Source organism: Leptidea sinapis, chromosome 20 (genome assembly GCF_905404315.1).
Source record: "Leptidea sinapis chromosome 20, ilLepSina1.1, whole genome shotgun sequence".
NCBI classification, from domain to species: Eukaryota; Metazoa; Arthropoda; class Insecta; order Lepidoptera; family Pieridae; genus Leptidea; species Leptidea sinapis.
The window spans coordinates 12,756,173-12,777,680 of record NC_066284.1 but is presented as its reverse complement, the minus strand read 5'-3'; the positions used below and the strand labels follow the sequence as shown (position 1 = coordinate 12,777,680).

At 34.4% G+C, this 21,508-nt stretch overlaps 1 protein-coding gene across 4 annotated transcripts in view; it reads left to right on the top strand.

The window, feature by feature from the left end:
* LOC126970076 (latrophilin Cirl) overlaps positions 1-21,508 on the top strand; it is a 335,802-nt gene that overhangs the window by 194,747 nt on the left and 119,547 nt on the right. For all 4 annotated transcript variants that reach the window (XM_050815749.1, XM_050815747.1, XM_050815748.1 and 1 more), the window contains exon 2: positions 7,617-7,974. In XM_050815749.1, the coding sequence (XP_050671706.1) occupies positions 7,656-7,974 (319 nt within the window). In that variant the 5' untranslated portion in view covers positions 7,617-7,655. The remainder of the gene's footprint in view (positions 1-7,616; positions 7,975-21,508) is intronic.

The window sequence follows — 21,508 nt, the reverse complement described above, 5'->3', positions numbered from 1 at the left end:
ATCTATTTTAATATGAATTTTCTCATTTATAAGTGCTACTACGTGTTTCGATGGGTTTCCTATATTACTTCCGAGAAGAATCTATCAGTACATACACTGGCCTGCAAAAGTAAGTATCACACTTTTCAAATATTTTTTTTTTCTTAACTATAGAAGGTAGAGATTTAAGATTAAAAACGTTTTGTTGCAAATTTTATAGGCTTTAATTCTTAGAAACTAAAATTATACATTAGTAACATTTTTAACTTAAAAAAGATAAAACAATGAAAATAGACATCTTTAGTTCAGTGTAAAAAAATTCAACTAAAATGTATTACATGTTATTTAATTTTTAATAACTGGTATTGCCTCCTCGAGCTCTGATTACAGCTTCGAGCCGGTTTGGCATACTGAACACTAGGTTTCGGAGCCGATGTTGGGGAATATTCTCCTATTCTTCTACCAGGGCCTGCGTTAGTGCCCTGAGGGTAGGAGGTGGTGGTCTGCGATTTCTGACTAGCCTCCCAAGCTCATCCCAGGCATGTTCAATCGGGTTGAGATCAGGACTTCTTGATGGCCAAGCCATCACGCTGATACTGACCTCCTGAATATACTCTTGTACGATATGAGCCGTGTGTGGCCGGGTATTATCATGCATCAGCATCGATCCATCACCCATATTTGCTAAATACGGCCCTGCATACTCATTGAGAATCTCTTGAGCATATCTTTGCCCAGTGAGGGTGCCATTTTCTATGGCTACTAGATCTGTGCGACCTTCTGAAGATATGCCAGCCCATACATGTACACTGCCTCCACCGTATTGGACTCTTTCTGAGATGCAGGCTTGAAGGCATCGCTCACCAGGTCGCCTGTAAACACTTCGCCTTCCATCAGAAGTGTAAAGGGAGAATCGAGACTCATCTGCAAACAAAATTCTTGACCATTCTTCTTCATCCCACTGCATGTGTTCACTCGCTACTCGATGCTGTCGCTCGAGTTTTGGGCCACTCGCTTTTCTTCAGGGTTTCAAATTTGCTTCAGCAAGTCTTCTTCTCACTGTACTGTCACTAATGTAGTCCCTCCGGGTCTGAAGTAGCTGTTGCTGGACTTCAACTGCATTTTGGTGGCGATTTCTTAACACAGTGGAAATAATATAACGATCTTCTCGGGCACTGGTACACCTGGGTCTGCCATTACAAGATCTCCTCAGATGGTGTCCAGTCTCTTCGTACCTTCGCTTTACCTTCTGGACCGTTCGTACCGTCACACCCACCATTCTTGCAGTGCGACGCATACTGATGCCTAGTTCCAGAAAAGCCATGATCCTAGCACATACTTAAACTGAAAGAGGCATGATAAATAAATGTTATGTGCTTTTTAGCAGAAATTTTTAATACAAGACCCATCGATCTTGAAAAAAATTTAAAACAGAAAGAAAAATGTGTGAAAAAAGAAAGAAAAATTTTATTCGTTTTTTTTACTTTTGACCCTAGACTTACACTTACCTGACTTAGTATTTTGAATATTAAATGGTCACGACTTGTCGACATCGTCTTTAGTTTTAACTGATTCATTGAGCTCTACGATACATTTACAGTTTAACAATACTATGTTTTGTATTACAGATTTTTTGTACTTGAAGCATCATAGATACCTCTATTTAAAATTCTGATTATAAACATAGATTTAGTGATACAGAAATTTTTGAAGTATTTTTTAAAATTGCTGAGTAAATCTTCATTTTAGTTTGGCAAAAATGTGAATAAAGTTTGAATATCTCGTATGAAAGGGCTGTTATGCTTAAGTATTTATTGGTGTTCATACTACTTGTTTACGGACTGAAACGATCGAACCGTAATTCAAACCGTTTAGTTAATGAGACCGTTGCGTTGGTTGATAGCAGTAATAGTATAGTAGTGAATGTCTGTCTGTCGCACCCAATGATCACAGATTCTATCCCGCTGGACAAAATGACAATGTCAGTCGATTCCTTTTTACATCTGTTTGTAATGTTTAATTGTATTAAATTATTATCCATAGATAATACACTTAACGCACGGATTTCCCATTTCGGCCGTAGCATCAGACTTTTAGTGCATGAATTTAATTTTCCATCGGTCACTACCATCAAGCGGGCCCTGTGAATGTATATTAATGGCTAATATATTTATATAAAAATATCTACATTTGAAATTCGTTACATTGTGTTAAAACTGGATAAAAGCGTATTAGTATAACTGTATAAGTCGTCTTAAGATTTTTTACGGTCGTGCTTAATAACATTGCAACTGCAAATTTTCGAAAGGAAACCGAGGAAGAATAAACAATCATTTCTCGACGCACCTGCGCTCTCCCCAGGGTCCCGGCTCCGGGAAATGGACCGGGAATTTCACGATAAATGACTGTTTATATTTCTTCTTAACTCACTAAAACATCTTCACTTCCATGTTCTATACGATGGTGCCATAAACTTTATTGGACCCCTTGCGATAGGCATATAGTATCTTATGTATAGTATTATAGAAAAGGGAACGATGACTAGTCGACATGCGTCAATTCATGAACGGTTCTCGTTGTGGTGCCAGGCCAACTTGTTATAGTTAATAAATCATTATATTTGTTGGATGCAATTACTTATTATGACAGTAATCACGACCATCATGTTAACGAAGCATTCTTACAAAAACAATGAATTCAAGCTCTAAATGTTGATAGTATAGATACGATAGTTTATATTTATACAGTTTTTTCTTCATTACTTTTCATCAAATATTTGATATTATTTAAACACGATTCATGTATTGGATGCAGCACCTTACAAACTTATTTCTTATGTACTATATCACAGCCATTGTTAATAATAATAATACTCTATTTGATTGAAGAGTGGCCGTTGAGTTTCTTGTATGTTCTTCTCACGAGCTCTACTTTTTCTGAACACATGGTAGATTCAGTATTTTAAAAGAAATATTTATAGTGACGATTCAAAAGCGCTTAGTTTAAGCCTAATGCTGTATATTCATGTTGTACGTAGTAAAGATTGTGAAAATGAACAAAAGAATACAAATTTTAAAAAAATTACCATGTGTCTGTATGTCTGTTTTTTTTGTACATGCTTAGGTATCTCTGGAACTCGACAGTCTTTCATGAAACTTTTTTTGAATGGAAGAGAAGGACAGATAAGCGTATGGGTCACCTGGTATAAAGTGATCACCGCCGCTCACATTCCCTTGCAACACCAGAGGAATCGGCCTTTAAGGAAGATGGTTTACGCGCTTTTTTTGAAGGTGCCCATGTCATATCGTCCTGGAAACATCGCTCAAGGAAGCTCATTCCACAGCTTTGTAGTACGTGGAAGAAAGTTCCTTGAAAACCGCACTGTGGAGGAAACTTTCAAGAATGCCAAGCGTAGCCTGCAATCGATCAAATATTTTTGTCCTTACACTAAAGTTGCGGAAAATATTCCTTGAATATATGTATCAGGTAAAAGACAGATTATTCAGCAGAATATTATCAACTCGTATAATCTTTTCTTCTATCCCTAAAAAATTGAGGTTGAATGTTAACCTCTATTTTGAGCTATGCATGCAACTAACTTGTCACGCACACTGAAGTCATAAATCTGGCCTATTTCATCAGTTGTCTAGCAATAAGAAGCTCTATATAGAAATATAAATTATGTTAGCTTCAATCAGGTACCAAGAGGAAGCGATTTATGTTAAAAAAAATGTGATAAAACTTTTAATTGATTTACCTTACATTTTATATGGCATTATTGCCAGGATATTTTACAAATAGTCCGTACAATGTGTATATATATATAGTTTATACACGTGTATAATATTATACGTATATTAAACATGAAGAACGCTTTACAAATATTACCTCAATAAATAAGAGCCTGGAACAAACGCGCGGAAAAACATTTCATTCGAAAATAACTTCACGCGTAATAAAACCGGTGCAATGGCACCATATTTCATGCCACCTGGATCTGAGACTGTGTGCTCGAACAGGCCCTGGGGACTAAAACAATTTTCAGTTACACCCTTGCGAGTGGCCAGTAACTGAGCTGTATCAGTTTTTAAGCTTTTGGAATTTGTGAAACAATGATTGGTAATCTATACTTGTATACTATAACATTATAAAGCGGAAGATTTGATTATTGTTTGTTTGTTTTCATTGAATAGACTCCGAAACTACTGAACTTTTTTGAAAAATTCTTTCAGTATTAGGAAGCTACACGCTATATCCCGGCATATATATTACATTTTCAAAAAAAATACGGATCCAAAAATACCAAAAATATTCATTACATCGCGTGCGCTGCAAAAACTGTTGATGATAGAAAAAAATAATGTAAAACGACTTTGTAGAACACAATAATTACTTACAAAAAGTGACAGCATTTATCATAATTTTAAAATTTTATTGATATGTCGCTACTACGTGCTCAGTTCTGTGTGTACGCGGACGAAGTCGCGGGGTTTCAGTCAGCTAGTTATTGTTTTTGTCTGCTTGTCTTTTTGTTTGACTCGACAAATCATGGGATTTCACCGACAACTATGTTATTAAGGCTGGGTTGCAACATATATTTAAATCAAATTTAACTTTAACAGTAACTCTGACTTTTACATAGATTGCAAAATATGTTGTACCATTGTATTCCTTAACATAGTTAGTTATATAATAAAGTTGCATAAAAATATCAAGTCAATATCGAAAATCTATTTCAAACTTTTGACAGGTTGCTATTTAGGTATTTAACATTAACAATAGCCTAAACCGGCAAAGATTGTACGGTTGGGGTTAACAGTTAAAGTTATGACGTCATCTAAAAATGTTAAAATTGTGCAACACATTTTTTACTTAACCGGTACTTTAACATTTTCACTATTGCTAAAGTTAGTTGGTGCATCCCACCCTAATAGCTTAGAAAATAAATAAGAGTGGCGGGATATGCAAAAAGTCAAAAACAATACAATGTTTGCATTCAAGAGTCAGATTGAAGTTAAAAAAAAAGAACTATTCGCACGTGAAGTCACGGGTCCGTCGCTCGTTTATATAATAAATGAACAATAAGATAAAGTAATCGTCTTAAATCAGTTCACAAGTCCGTCTGAAGTACATATCGATCAAAAATAACGAGCTCGACAAGAGCTCTTTAGTTCCAGTCTAGTCATGATCAGTCCTAGATTGTTACGCCTTAACTTCGGATCTTCACTCAACTGCAGATGTTATAAACCTTTGGAGCTGTTAAATATCTTATTTTATATTTGTTTTCGACTAGTTGTTATCAATATTTATTGTAATTGTACTTACTAATTGCTAATTGTTGTCAGTGCTTAGAACTAACGCTGTGCTTTGTGCATTGCCCCTGGAGTTAATCATCTTTTTTAAAGACAAAAGAGCTTGCTAGTTACCTATCGTATGTGATGCAGTTCATAATGCATGACCAGAGAGAGAAGACAGAATATATTGCCGACCATCCCCGTGGTTCCTACTCTCTCATCTCTCTTCTTCGGTTCTCATGTCGTATCGATCTTGAAGCATATTGGAATTCGGAAGTATGTTTCAAAGTTTTCTTGTACGTAGATAAAATTACCACGAGATCCATACGTAATATAAACGTCACATATGCCAGTCACATAACATGATACTGCCCTGTCCTTGCGTGTAGTAACTCATGTATAAACTCCCTCTTTCAATGCATTTGAATGAGCTTAAAATGACATCAATGATCACGACATCGTGGTCATAACGATCATGAAATTAACTGAACATATGATATTAAACATATGTTATATAAATCAAATGTAATCCCATTCGATTTCTTCATGCATGTCTTTCGCAAATGAGAACTTCACACAACCGCGTAATTATTTAAAAACTGACAACTGCAACTAGTTGTAAACAGTACACGGATACGCTGTGATGGCGTAGTTTACACTAACTTATTCTTGAGCGCCTTTATAGTTTCTGATTAGTTTGTATTCTAAGGCCATAACAAACCTTGACGCATTCCCAGAGCAGAAAAGAGAACACTAAGTCAAGAGACGAGAAGGTATCTGAGCTTAAGGTGAACTCTGAAATATACTGTATATTGAGCACATCGATTTGAGCTGAATTGAACGGTTTGAACTTACATCAATGATACTCATAAATTGTTGCTGTAACTACTTAAACTAATCGGTATCATATTATATTATAGACTATCATTTGCGCAGTGTCATACTTACTTTATATAAAGTTTCATCATGATCAATCCAACCGTTCTTGAGTTATTGGAATTTCTATTGAATTTGAGTCAGTGAGTCATAAAACTAATATTTAATATTGTGATTATTATCTTTATTTGATAATCTGAATAAACTACAGTCAGAACCTATGTAGGTTAATGTGTAATTAGGTATAAATAATTATTTTGTGATACAAATAATGTATGAAATTAAGATAGTATTGATAATGGAGACATAACTATGGAGGCAATATACGATTAGGGTTATTCAAGGAAGCTTCGTCGATAATTCTTAATAAATGTCAATTTACTAAGTGCTGTAACTGGCTGTTCACACTTTATTTGTAGTGAAGGAGATGTGATATGTTTACAGTGTTATTACGATGACTGTGACGATGGAAAATGCAATTAAGAAATGAGTGAATATTATGAAACATTTTGTATTAGTTTTGTAATGTTAGTATTAATCCGAATAAAGACATTCTGGAATTCTTTCCAGAATATTTTAAAATAAACATTTTGTAAACTGAATTAGGATCGAATTACGTATTTTACCTTTATTAATTTCATGTTTGGTATATTTTTAAAATATAATAAAATAACAAAAACATCTCTTAGTAAAGTGATATGAAGAATATTAGACTAACTATACGTAATTCAAATTATGACCGCAGTATTAGTTACAATTATTGTTAATTTCTGAGTCGGTGTACTCGACCTGCCGCGGCCCCGCTCTCGCGTCGTGCGTCGTCGCATCGCGCGTGTTCGTGTTTACCAGTGGGACGCTCCTTTGCACAGGATGCCGGCTACATTATGGGTACTACAACGGCACCTATTTCTGTCGTGAAGCAGTAATTTGTAAGCATTATTGTGTTTCGATCGGAAGGGTGCCGTAGCTAGTGAAATTACTGGGCGAATGAGACGTAATATCTTATGTCTCAAGGCTATTAGCGCAATTGTAGCGTATCAATTTCCATCAACTGAACGTCTCGTCCCTTACAGTCATAAAAAAAAACCGAGTTGGAAGTTCAGAGGTAACAAACATGAAAATATACAGTCAAATTGAGAAACACCACGTCTTTTTTAAGTCCGTTAAAAGAGTAAGGAAAGAGACAGATTATGATATTAAACCCAAAAAGAAAATAGTTGAGATCGTTGCAAGTGCAGTTATAAATCATGTGAGTGGTTTCATCCCGTGCTTGCTCGATCACTGTGCTTTTCGATCCTTAAATGTGTAAAAGTTGCTAAGTGGAATAAATAGTTTATTTTCAGAAACTTACGTTAACAATTTGTTATTCAATAGCCATTTTTCGAGCAAACTTTAAATTTTACATAAATTGAAGATAAGACTTCAGATTTCGTTAAGATATATCTAACGCATTTTTTTTCTTTACAGATTCAACAAGAAAATGAGGCGAGCTGAGCACACGAGAAAATGAATAAAACCAACACTATGATCGAAGAAGGAGGGGTGCCGAAACCTCTCGAAAACAAAATACTAACAAAGAGAAAGAGTCTTCTAGATATCAAAAATCTTCTAGAAGACAGAGGAGGCCATGTCAATGATAGAGATAGGAGTAGTATGGAGAAGGACAAATTTAGTAGTGTTTCGGATTTAGACAATAGTTGTAGTTTTGGTGAAATTAGTGTTAATAGTTTTAATGGCCGGTGTTGGAGGTTTAAGACGATACTGTTGGTTTTATTAGTGACGATATTCGTGGATACGAGACTGCAAGCTGAGGCGAGAGGTTCAGGTAAGTTTTACAAATTTATAATTAATAAGTGTAACACCTTTTTGCGAAGGAGTTTTCTGTATTCTTATATGTATGTAATCTGTACATGTTTGTGGAATGTTTTGCTGAAACTGCTTAGCGACCAAAAATAGAGGTTGCTTTGCAACGCGTTCTAATGACGAATTATGTTTGTTGAACCTGTACTGTAGTTTACCATAATGAATATTGTCATTCAATCCATTAATATTATCACAAATGTTGTATATGGGCTTACGTTAATTACCGACTTATGAATGGTTTTGCGAACTTATGGTACGAAAAACGACCTTTGGGTGACCCCTGGTACCGTATTTCAAGATTCTAGATTACTCATTTAAAAGTTTCCTCGAAATCGCATCTTATTAGCACTTCTAAATAAATATTTAAACTTCTTAACATAGATCTTAGAGGATTACGTTCTGAGTCAGACAATGGTCTTTACCTGCGATTTCTTGGGACTAATTAACATTAAATAAGAAATCACAAAACCTACTTTACTGAGTTGCTAATTAAATAAAATTCTTTGAAATAGGTAAAAGATGATAATTTAATGTATGACGGTGCTAATAATGAGTCATACAAAATATGCTATTACGATTTTTAACTATAAATCTATAGAAATAATTGGGGTAATAATATTAGGTACTTCGAATTGTTATAGAACCTTCATGGTTTGAGATTTTTGAGTGAAACTTTTTCACATGGTACCAATGTAGTTCTTCTTTTAAAAATGTTCGACATTCGATTATACACTTTCAGTTGTTTTTTTTAATTCAACTTGCACAAGAAAGATGGATACTTCGAAAATTTTAGTAATTTTTAAATACCAGTTCCGACGCGCAACTAACGCGGCAGAAACAGCTCGCAATATTTTAATGTTTTATTTCTATTTTTGATGCAATTTCCAGACAATTTTATTGTTTTTTAGCATGTTTAGTTAGTTGCCACTAGCTTTAATAAGCTAGTGGCAACAACACAAAGCTAACAAGCTAAACAATGCTGATGGCCTTATGAAGAAGCTCATGGTTGCTCTCAGGGCAATGGTGAGGGCAATGGCTTTGGGGGAAGCCTTTGTCCAGCAGTATAATTATGGGCATAGGCTGAGATCTATAGAGCTTACCTAAACTGAACTGGCAGTAGGCAGGGCACATAGCGCGACGGACAGAATGCCGTTGGCGCAGTAAAGTCCGGAAGACGTAGTGTTGGTAGGCCCTCCACAAGATAGACCGATGATCTGGTCAAGATCTCCGGTATAGGTTGGATGAGGCCAGCGCATTATCGATCGTTCTGGCGGTCTTTGGGGGAGACCTTTGTCCAGCAGTGGATGTCTTTCGGTTGAGATGATGATGATGAACTATGCTGATAATATTTTTTGGAGATAAATGAAATGTACATATATTTACAAGTATAGGAAATAGTGTAGGACAACTCGACTTAAAAATAATAAATTAAAAAATATACAATGGATATTAGAGTGAAGATCTCACACGGTAGCTATTGTCAACATTTCCTGCAAACGTCCACGAAACTCTGAAGTAACAGTTAAATACACCAAATGCGCAAGTAAATAACGAAATTCGTCCAAAAGCAAACTGTAACAGTAAGCTATTAGCGAGAATAATATCGCGAACAAAGACACTTTATTTCCTAGTGCTGAGTACTGAGCTAAGTTTGAGATTTATTGCTCTCCGACCACAAGTGGAACTCTGCAACGTAAAACAACGAACGTTGACGGAAAGAAGCTATATTCTAAAACGTAAAACGATGTGTGGAGTGAAGTGATGTATTATGAATGTCTATGATAAATGGATACTCCGTTTAACTTAGAAGTGTTTATTAATATTAAAAATTATTTAACTTCGGTTTGATTTATGTCATTCCTTTGGTCACTTAGAATTTGGTGAACATGGTTTAGTCTGAGTGAATTATTGTTGATAGCTGAAAAGTATATGGTTTAATAGTTCTTGAATTAACATCATACCAGGATACACAATCTTATAATAAACAAAGTGTTTCTGCGGACATTGTAAAATTAAATAAAGTAATAAAACTCTTTATTACTTACAAACCTGAGTTTGCGATGATAGTACCGCTCAGCCACCACATGCAGCGTTTGTTTACCAAGTCATATGACACATGGCATCATGGAACGACATGCCTCACGACACCGCCACAAAGAATGACATTTTAGCAAACATGACGAATATATATCTATCTAATACAAATAAAGCTCAGGCATTAGATTTGCTTAATATTGTTACAAAGACCAAAACTCTCAAGCCAACTGTAGAATAGCTCTGGGTTGAAACTAAGTATATGGAGCAAGGTGTAATTTTCACGAGTTTCACAAAATTATCGAAGCACAACGATTTTATGTTCTGGTAATTTGCGCTTTCATTATTTATCATTAGATGTTTGAATGCGCCAATTTGTGGAGGTGCGATGGTGAAAATATAGGTAAATAAGGCTGCTAAAACTATATATTTTTATTAGAAGAATCGTAGAGGCGAGCAATACGATCCCCGATAGTAAGTGATACGTCCGATTACAACGCAGTGCCGTTCAGTAACCCTTGGAGAACCCATAATTGTGAGTGATTCTGAGCGACATCGCATTTGCGCTTGTCATTTAAAGATATAAAATGTTAAGTCCAATAGCCGTACAATAGCCCAGTACTCTCACTAAAAAACGAGCATCCAAATCTTTTCTGTACAACTATAGAAATCTTAAACAAAAGAGATCTGATAATTATGCATTCAATAAATTAGAAACAATTGCCTACGTATTAAAAAATATTGGCGAATAAAATAAAATGTTCCAAATTTGAAAATATTTAAATTAATTTATTAAAAATATTCTATTCGATTCGATTGTTTTATAAATAATATTTTTTTTAATTTAAAGGAATTGATATTAATGTCTATATCGCAGGTATATTGTCAAATCCGTGATATTACAATTTCACTAATGATATTATAATTAAACTGTAGATTGTCAATCGACTTCATGTCTAACAATTTAACCAGATTTTGGTGACATTTTAATATCACGGGTATACTTGATAGTATGTACCTTGCCCATTTTGTTTATATTGAGCGGAACGAAATTATACTTTATCTTTGAGAACTGGGAAGCTTTACTTAGCTTTACCTGAAACATGAATTTTTAAGTAATTATAAAACATTTTCTTATCTCTGTAAAATTCGGTAAGGGAAACACAAATTCTCTGTAAAATAGTGGCAAGATAAATTTAAACATTAACTGTAAAAATAGCATAAATTCCAAAAAAAATATAACAGCTTTAATATGAATGACCAGTGAATTGCTATGATAATGTACGCTAATTGAGTTAACATTCCTGGATGTGACTGCTCACAAAGTCTAATTAAATTTCAATCTATTTCATATCTAGTTTGGATATGCGTTTGACAAGTATTGGTATTCAGTTTTGATAATTCATTGAATGCGTTAGTTATTCAATAATCTCTATCTATAATATCGTACATATAATGGTACCTAAGTGTGTTCTACAAAGACTTTCTACAAATACCAAAGCAGTTTATAGAATTTTCCGCTGTTTTTCTGTATGTCTACGTGTATGTCTTGGCACAACGCAAAAACTATTGAACATATTAAATTCAAATTTAGCATTAATAGCTAATTAATAGCATGAAGTCATAATATCTAAGAACATAATAGTCTACATAATATTGTTTCGCTTGATACAGGTATATTATTTTTGTTCCTATATAACGTCAGACGACGTCGCGGTCAGCAGCTAGCCATAACATTTTATACTATTTGATGTTAAGTGATCACCGCCGCCCATAGTCTCTTGCAACACCAGAGAAAATTTCAATATCATTTTATTTATTGAAAAATTATCATATTATAAAATACTAGTGGACCCAACAAACGTTGTCCTGTACACATGTTTTAAATTTGAAAAATCGGTCCAGCCGTTAGGAGCAGTTCACTAACATACACATGAGCAGGAGAATTATATTATATTGGCGGAATTGAGAATCTAAACCAATCTCAAATTCACTGAAACAAACAAAAAAGTCATCAAAATCAGTCCAGCCGTTTAGGAGGTAGTTTAATTGTGAATCTAAACCATTTTCGAATCTACCTGAAGACACACACCAATCTCAAATTCACTGGAACACACAAAAATATCATCAAAATCGGTTCAGCCGTTTAGGAGGTAGTTCAATTGTGAATCTAAACCATTCTCGAATCCACCTGAATACACACGGAAAGTTTCATTAGAATCGGTCCAGCCGTCTAGGAGGAGTTCAGTGACATACACACGCACACAAGAATTATATATATAAAGATTAATACAAAGGTCTCACTTAACACGTTCAGTGCGAGAGTCATATTAATTAAACGCAGCAGCTAGGGCGTTACAAGAATTATATTGTTGGTAAGAGATCTACTTACAGTGTGATACGGGACACTATTGTCTTGTATGATCTTTTTCGTTAAAATCTATTTAACACTGTGCCTGAACTAGGTAATCCTGTGTTTCAGGCGCAAATACATTACCGTTGTCGACTTAATGTAGGTGTACGCACTTATTTTTATTTATGGGTATTGATTTATATATTCCAATTATTAAATGTGTATTTATTTTATAACATTGTATTTTATACAAGTGCTGACCCGGCAAACATTTTGTACCCCGCGCCCGCTCATTGTATGATTTGTCATAACATTTACTGAATTATTTGTATTGCGAATATATAAGTTATTTCTTTGACAAAAAAGGGGTCCGGGTAAGCTATCACCATAAACTGTATATTATAAGCTTCTCGAAACTCAGTGCATTTTATGGTATAAGTATTATTCAGATCGGTTCAGTAGTTTTCGTAGTATAACCTAAGGAAGAAAACGGCTCTCAATCTATTAGTATTGATATAATGCCTGGCATCTATAGTACCGGCTACAGTATATCTATTTTAAGTCCATATAATGAGTGTGGTGGTAATTCATTGCTTCAATTATTATTATTACTATTATATGTAATAACCAAGTCTATTCGCAATACATTCCTGTATAATAATTTAAAATTTCATAAATAATATTCTGTTTACGCTATCGGTAGTCAGTACACACTCTTCACACAACAGCACTTGCAAACACTTGACAATATTGATTCGTGTTTCGTATGGCGCGCTCATATCGGTACATAATTAAAAATGTCATCCGCCAACGCAACCTCGAGCACTTGTCTAATGAGAATTTATTTTTAGCGAAGCCTTGCTTTTTATTTGACCCCTACTCGTAACATGAGTATTGTGCAAAATATTTTTATGTGTTCATTCTTGGAATTCACATCTCGGGAATCGCAATAGTCATTCGTCAAAATATAATATATATTGTATAGTATATCCGCATGTAATTACTCATTCTTTAAATATTAATAAAATTGTTGTAAAAATATATAGACAAAGTATGCTTAATAATCTTTATTATACTTATCCTCTATCCATAATAATTATAACATCGAGATAGATTTTAATTCTAACAATTATCCAAGAATCGACAATAATCGTCATCGCAGTAATAAGCAGTCTGTTGTTTTGATTAATGACAAAGTTTTCGTAGTACTTAGTAAATTACTCATAGCAACAATATCATGGGTTACAAATGGAATCGTACAATCGGCTTTAAGTAATCCATTGCAATCAATTTAACTGCCTTTTTAACTGGCCCGAACCACTCGATAAAAATTAATCCAATGTTTTCCTAATTGCTCCCCTGAGGTTGTACAAACGATCGCGGATCGAAGAGTAAAATAACAGGTAAACCCGGAGCAATCATAGCATAATCCATTAAGATTTCGCCGCGCTCTGGTGAACACTAACTCCCTCGTGGTAAATATATCACCCCCTTGTATAATGTATTCTACCCCCTCAGACCTCATCTTTGCCTATTTTGCATGACGGGCGAATTTAAATTGTGTAATCTAACTTTCAATTCATTCATACATTCAGCGCCACCTCTTGTTGATAAATTGAAACTTTAGCGGCGCATTTAGTGCAGGCTGTTTGTTCGGATTATAATGGTACCTGTTAGAAGTTCATCTGATGAGTATAATATCATTTTACGTGGCAAATGCTTCGAACTTGTTTTGTTTGAAGTTTTAAACCCCTGCTCTATGAAAGTTTTTCGTGAAGGGGGGATGTTTAGAGTTAGAACTATATTGTATTATTGTTACTCTGTTATTTAATGGCCTTCTATTGTGCATTAATAAATTATATTGTTTTGTGGCAATACGATGTGTCTATATATCTTTTTATATTTTTATAAGTTTCAACTAAAGTTTGGAAGAAGTATGGCGATCAAGTTATGGAGACCTAATAAAATGCTAACCAGTTAAAGTTTTAGTACATATCTTTATTTGGTTCTACTTTTAATCGAATTTTTACGGATTTTGGTTATTTATATTTTGTTGGATTTGCACCAAGATTTTGAACGGTTCATCGCTGTGTCAATTATCAGACTAAGTTTCAATTTTAGTGCTATTTAATTTAAATATCACTGTATATATTAAAACAGGTTTCAAGTCTTGAACAATTTAAAATTTCCAAAAACATTAATATTTTTTTTAAATTTAATTCATTAGAAACGCATCTACCCTTTCATTCTACGAAGAGTTCATTAATAAAATTAATACAGCAGCTTTCAAACATGAAAAACCGGTCGCCAAGGCATATTATTCCATATCGTTTATAAAGCATAACAAAGCTCTCAGTAGTCGCTTTGGCACCGCCTGTCTTTGTCCTCGTAAGCATTTTTACTGTTATCTCTTTACGTCCATTAGGTAATGAAATTAACACATCACGTCAAATAGCTACATTTATTTCAGATGATGTGCCTAGATTGTGTTTCAGCGAGGCTGTATTTAATTTATCTCGGAGGCTTTGCTGTGTATTTGTTTCGGTGATGGTGGCTAGATCAATGAGTGTAACCTTTCTAACTTTAGAAGTTGACATTACATTCAACTTTGTTATATTCATTCCTAAATAAATTTTGCAATGGTGCCTTATCAGGTTTATTTAAATAACCTGGATGATAATTATAGAACCCTGGCAGAAACTTTCAAGTTTTCAAGAGAAATATACAGTTTATTCGGCTGAAGCATGGTTGGATGGAAGAAAGAGTTGACTGTTTAATATTTTTATGATTTTTTTATTTTCGTTTTGTTTATGCGAAAAAATGTTTTATGGCCCATGGCTACGCTGAGAGTTTCTCAGATAAATTATTTGAAAACAGTGCTAGTTTTCTATTGATATATCTAATAACTTCTTTGTATATTAATATTGTTTCACCGTCAAATTGCCACCAATGTGACCCCTGTACTGTTTTTACCAACATGACTGTACTATACACATCTGTACCCCCATTTTCCAAAAATGCGATTTTCGCTAAGACATCCCTCACCAATTAGCGTTTGAATATTTGTTGTTAAAAATAAGAGCATAGTTTTTGCCAAAAAATAAACATTTTTTAATAAAAGTGATTCGTTTGGACATATGGAAAAATTCAATTCAATATTGTAAATGTAACCTATCAACCTAATTTCTAAAATTGGAACGGGCTGCTTGCCAAAACTGAACATAAACCTACATACAAACAACAAACAGGTCGACTGTTTGTTGAAACATATTTCATTACTAGGTTTTAGTACTGTTAGTGGAGCGAACCTTTATTTATTTACAATATGTTGGGTAGTAAGATGCATCTTCTGTACTCTTTTGATGATGTCGATTGAAACTGGGCTGTCACGCGAGTCGATCAATGGATCATTCTGAGCAAAAATTTCCCGAGTAATTTATACTTATTGTAAATATTAATTAGATTTTTATGTCAACGTTCGTGTTGTTATCAACTAGCAAAGATTACTTCAATATTTTGTGAAAGGTTATAATGCATTTCTTGTCACTTTTCATTAAAGCTTTACCTTTCCGTGGTAAATGGTAAAATGTATTACTTCAACATCCCTAAATGTCATTTTTAGACGCGAATGAATAAAAGTGTTTATTGCTTTCATTTTGTACCTATAATTATATTTCCAAACTGTATAGTTTTACACTTTTGGTGGCATGTCATGATATTCTATCAATTTCCATTATTATTAGATTATTATATGTTTATTTAATTAAGAATTCTGAAAAGTCATAAATTTAGCAGGAATGTAGGTAGGTTGAGCTAACATGAAGAACAATAAGTCCCGATCATACTTTGGCTCTGAGTATTGTATTAAGTTCCGTATAGGAACGCGTTCACTTTCCTCTTCTACACAATGCCGCCCATGTGATTACCACATCAGCGTCTTGTTATGCTACGAAACAATAAGGTTTTGATTTTAAATGCATTCGTAGCTAGTGAAACTACAGGGATAATGATGCTAAAAATCTTATGTCGTGAAGTGACAAGCGAAATTTGTGATGCCGCTCTAAATTCTGGGTTTTTTTAAGGAAAACCTTTGGTAACATTCACTGTAACGGGCAGGACGTCTTAATGTTAGGTGAACGTCTTGTTTGTCTCGTCGCTTCGTACAACAAACGGTAATCCCTGATCTATGTTTATTTAATTTAAATTTATGGATCGTTCTAAATGGTGTGGTTATCGAACCCTTCGTGGAGAAGTTATCTGATTTAGTCTAGTGGTTAGTGACCTTGCCCACTGAGCATTTATATGGTGAATATGGGTTGTTGGAAGTCTTACATGTTTAAATATGTATCTATGTTTGTTTACCAATAATAATCACCTAGGCTTTGTCTAGGAGCAAAATTATTTGTGTAATAGTGTGTCAATATTATATATATTATTTCAAGTGGCACAATTCGTATATAAATTTTACCTCAAATTTGCATATTATAATGAATTAACAAAACATCAAAGGTGGGTATGTCACATAATAAACTTTCGAAACTAGTTGAAACAATAGTCTCACCTGTCCTGCTTCCGTTGGCCTCATTCTTGTGATTCGGTGTTTTGTATCGAACAATAAAATTGAACGAACGAAAGTGATAAATGCGATCGAGCCGTTCAGAGAGCACTGGGTGTCTGACAATTGAGCAGTTCTGCGGTCAAATGGTTCGAGCTGATACTGGGATCACCAGGCCTGACATGACAGCAATACTCTATATTATGTGGCCATACCTGCGCTTTGTAGAGCGCTAGAATGTGAAAATTTCGAAATTTCGCTAGCGTTTTGGGTTGAGCAGTTAGATCGTCTCTGGAAATAATTTGTTCTCAATTTTCAATAGCCTTTTTGAAGTAAAACTTCTTTACGCACGCTTGACTTGGGTAGTAAGCTGGTGACTGTGTGCGTAGAGCGTAACGAACGTACGCAAGTGTTACGTGAACGGTGATTTCTTGATTATTTCTTAATTTCTTTTTGTTCTTGAACAATTTCATACGTAAAAATTTTGTTTTTCCCAATAACATTTGTTTTTTAATTAAATCTATCTAAAATAAATACAACACGATGTAATATAGAAAATCGTTATTTAAATGAGCTAGAAATTTCCGTACAAGGAAAGCATAATAAAATATGAGTAGGTGAATTTGATATCGCGAGTAAATTTGTTTCGTTATAAGGTCAGCGGGTCCTAAATGTTTCCTCTTTAAGTAAGATCCGTTTAGGTTGAGATTTTAATGCGATTGTTCTCGACTTCGTTTTTGTTATCTTCCATTATTTTTTCTTGACATCCTCTTTTATTTATAAGGTCTTGGTTCTTTTTCAAGGTGGTGATAAGAAGTTAATTAATTAAGGCTCAACCAGATTAATTCCTTCTTAAAATGTCTGAATTACTTTGAAATTGATGGTATACAATTTAAATTGATTTATTAATTCGTGACTATTTTACAATTCAAAAGAATAACTAATAACCTACATATAAATTAAATTCATACGGCACCAAAATACAATTTTTTCTTTCAAACAAACAAAAAAACAGTTTGTAGGCTCAATAACTGTAACTGTTCTAATTTTGATGGGACTTTCTTAATGGATTAACTTAGGCTACTTTTGGTAGTTGTAATCCAATTTAATTTTAGTGGCGTATTAGTGGAATATTTGGTATCTGTATTTAAAAAATCAATTGAGTCTCTAACAGCAGGAGGTTTCTTTGCAACTAACTCCAGCAAGGTTGATAACACAGTTTGTTTCTGCTGTGTAGCAGTATTGTGCAAGGAATATTGTGTATTGGTTTGAAGGGCGCCATAGCTAGTGAAATTACTGGGCCAAGATACATGTTATGTGTTAAATTGATATTGCGATGTCGCACAGTTTTCGGTTCAATTAATAATTTGAGCGGCACTGCATTGTTTTGTGCAAAGCGTATCACTATCGTAAGTTGAAACTGTTTCTCCTCTCGTCTTTTTATCTGATTTAATGGAAAAGTTAGATATTCTGTGATTTTAGGTTCATAAAAAGACGGAATCGTCAAGTACTATTTTTAATTAAATATATTTATTTGTTCTGATAAATATTACAACGGGTTAGAAAATTTTAACCATCAATGAATTCTAACGAACCAGATGACAGATAAATCATATCCTACTTACTCAAAGCTTACTTACTGAAGACACGTTTTAATGAATCCATTTCAATTAATTCCGTTTTAGTCGGTATCGTTATCACTATTCACACAATAATTTGTGCCAGTTACCCGGAGATGACATTATTCCAGTTCCAACATAAATCTATACCGAACCGGAACATTCCAGCAGCCATCAATTTGGAACTTCCTCAGACAATTTACCTTCGTCTACGGTTATTCATTCCACGTAAAATGTTCTAGTTAACGGAACACAAACCTATCTACGCATTAATAAATGAACCCAATATACGGGGTGTTGTAAATAGTTAATTTCGTTCCACATTAAACCTAATGCCTGCTACATTATGAGGTTTTAATTTGTTTTTGCGCTGAATCAGCGCATTTGGATGTTCCCACGCGTTCTTATTGGCTGTTTTCGTGAACTTTATTCAGGTGATACAGAGTAACGGAAGCTCAGAGAAATTAAAAAAAGGTGAGTTAGCAACTCATTTTTTGAAGTAAAATTTCTTGGCTTGAAAGTAAATAAGATTATTTTATTGACGAAAATAACTCTCTATATCTGTTGACGTAGTTTCATTCATTTTACGTTGACAGTCATTTTAATTTATTACTAAAAAAAATCCTACAATCGCACATAAAGAGTACACTCATATTTTTGAGTGTAGTTTCCTTTTTTAGAGACTTCAATCTCTGCACTTAATGGCTTTATGAGCAGTCTTTTCTTCAGCTTTGGATTTGGGATATGGAAATTTGGATTTCTGTATTATCTCACCAATTCGCACTTCTAAAAGTCGTATTAGCAAAAATTCAATACCAGATCATAAGTTGTACCTACGTATGATACTCGTACGTTCAGAACTGATCTCTGTTTGAAATAAGACTTTTAAAACTGTTTGTCTTTACGCAGATTTTTATAAAATTGTTATTTTAAAGTCATTAATTACTCAAAACAAATCTTATAACTATATTTACAATACTACGACTACATAAAATTAAAACTATCATTACGTGGAAGCGTACCAAGAATACTGGCAGCATGATCCGTTGACCGAAATAGCTGCCAGCGCTTGGGTTTCCAGTAGCCTTATTGAGGCGCGAAGATAGTATTTTGAACATTCTCCGTCTCTGGGCCCCACACCAAACGGCACAAAGATGTATGACTCACTGAGACCAACATATTTGCGACGCTTGCTGTATTCGGCAGTCGAAGCAGCAGCCCCAGCACCAACTGACGTAACTTGGACATGAGAAGGAGCCAGAGTGTCGACGCAAGTAACGTCCCACACCAGCGCCCTTCCCCGTGCCCAAGCCACCAGCGTCATTCCATCAGGACGCTTGCCATCGCGGCGGGTACCATTGGCTCTAAAACAGCTGGTATATTTAGAGCGGCAAATGCCCTGCGGATGACTTCATTAATGCTGGCGTGACGACTGATACGGCCTGCCGATTTTAGGCCGGATAACCCGTGGCGTCTAAGAGCATCTACCTGAACGCCACATCTACATTGATGTGGTTCATTCAGTTTAATACCTAGCCGGAGTGATACGCATATTGACAATGTCATATTTTCAAGTAGCGTTCCAATCGGCGCAGAAGGCAAGGCTTGTAACCAAAATCCCGACTCATTTTGTGTCACGGCCAAAAGACGAGCACGCTCTGTTATGTCAGTAGATGAGATCAAAAGATCATCAAAAGGCTGACTTACAAAGAAGTGCGTCCCATGCTTTTTGACACTTTAAATCGTCTGGAAAATTTTGAATGTTTGCAATATTTAGCCAAGCATTGTTAGCTTCGTTCACATACACAATCTCTGAGTTACCTAGTACATGATTTACAATTCTAGTAACCAAAGGCTGCGCACTATGAACTGAAGATAGAAATGCTGGTAAGGCAACGCCCGAAACTTTGCGAGTACCCAAACCACCAAACCGTATCGGTAAAGAAGCTTGAGACCATACACGATCTGTAAACGCGCAATTCAAAACGGTTTCTAAAATATTTTAATTATTCTAATTACTTATACAATATACTTACTAATATAATAAACTATTCTTACCATATGCATATTTTCCGTTTTGGTAGATGATTGAAAAAACATAGTTATATTCTTTGAACGTTACTTTTTAACATTGCTGTATGAAAATAGTAAAATTGTTTGCACAAGGAGAATCACAGACATGGATCCAAATAGATGCCGCGAGTGTACTTCGTGTGTCAAAAAGAGAAGCAATGCTCTTCCTTTGATGCTTTTATTTAATTTTTTATTATGATTTATAATAACATTGCCGATTTTAGTAATAAGCAATACCGACTATTGATGTACTGAAAACGTCAACTTATGACGAGGTGAGTGGCTAAACGTTAGGCTCGATGCACTGGCATTTTTAACGACGTCAGAGTAGGTACAAAAAAAGGGCACGCTTGGTTTTCATACAGACGGAGGGATTTGCGTTATCTACTTGGATCTATGTCTCCAAGAGAACCATTTCATCAAACATTGATCAGAATAACGAATAAATGTCAAATGATTTTCTGTTCTCTATAATAAAATGCAACCTTAAACCAATTCATTAATATTAAATTGATATTTACACTAGAAATATTACGTAAATATGTGAGGCTTAAGATGTAACAGATAAGCTTTATTGCGGCACTAATGTATATTTAAGGCGTGCTAATTAATTATGTTTCCTTAAACATTATATGTCAAAAGTATTTGCAAATTATTGATATTAAGTTTCATTTCATTATGAGTGATTTGTATACTAATTGACAAATTTAAGCGTTTATCTTTAAAACTTAAGTTTGATTTGTAAAAATATTTTTGCCACATTAATTTGAATGTGTGTCTAAAGGTATTATTGTTGAACAATATTGCTGTGGCCCACCGTAAAAAAAAAATGCGTCGTATTTTAAGGAAAGAGATATTTGTA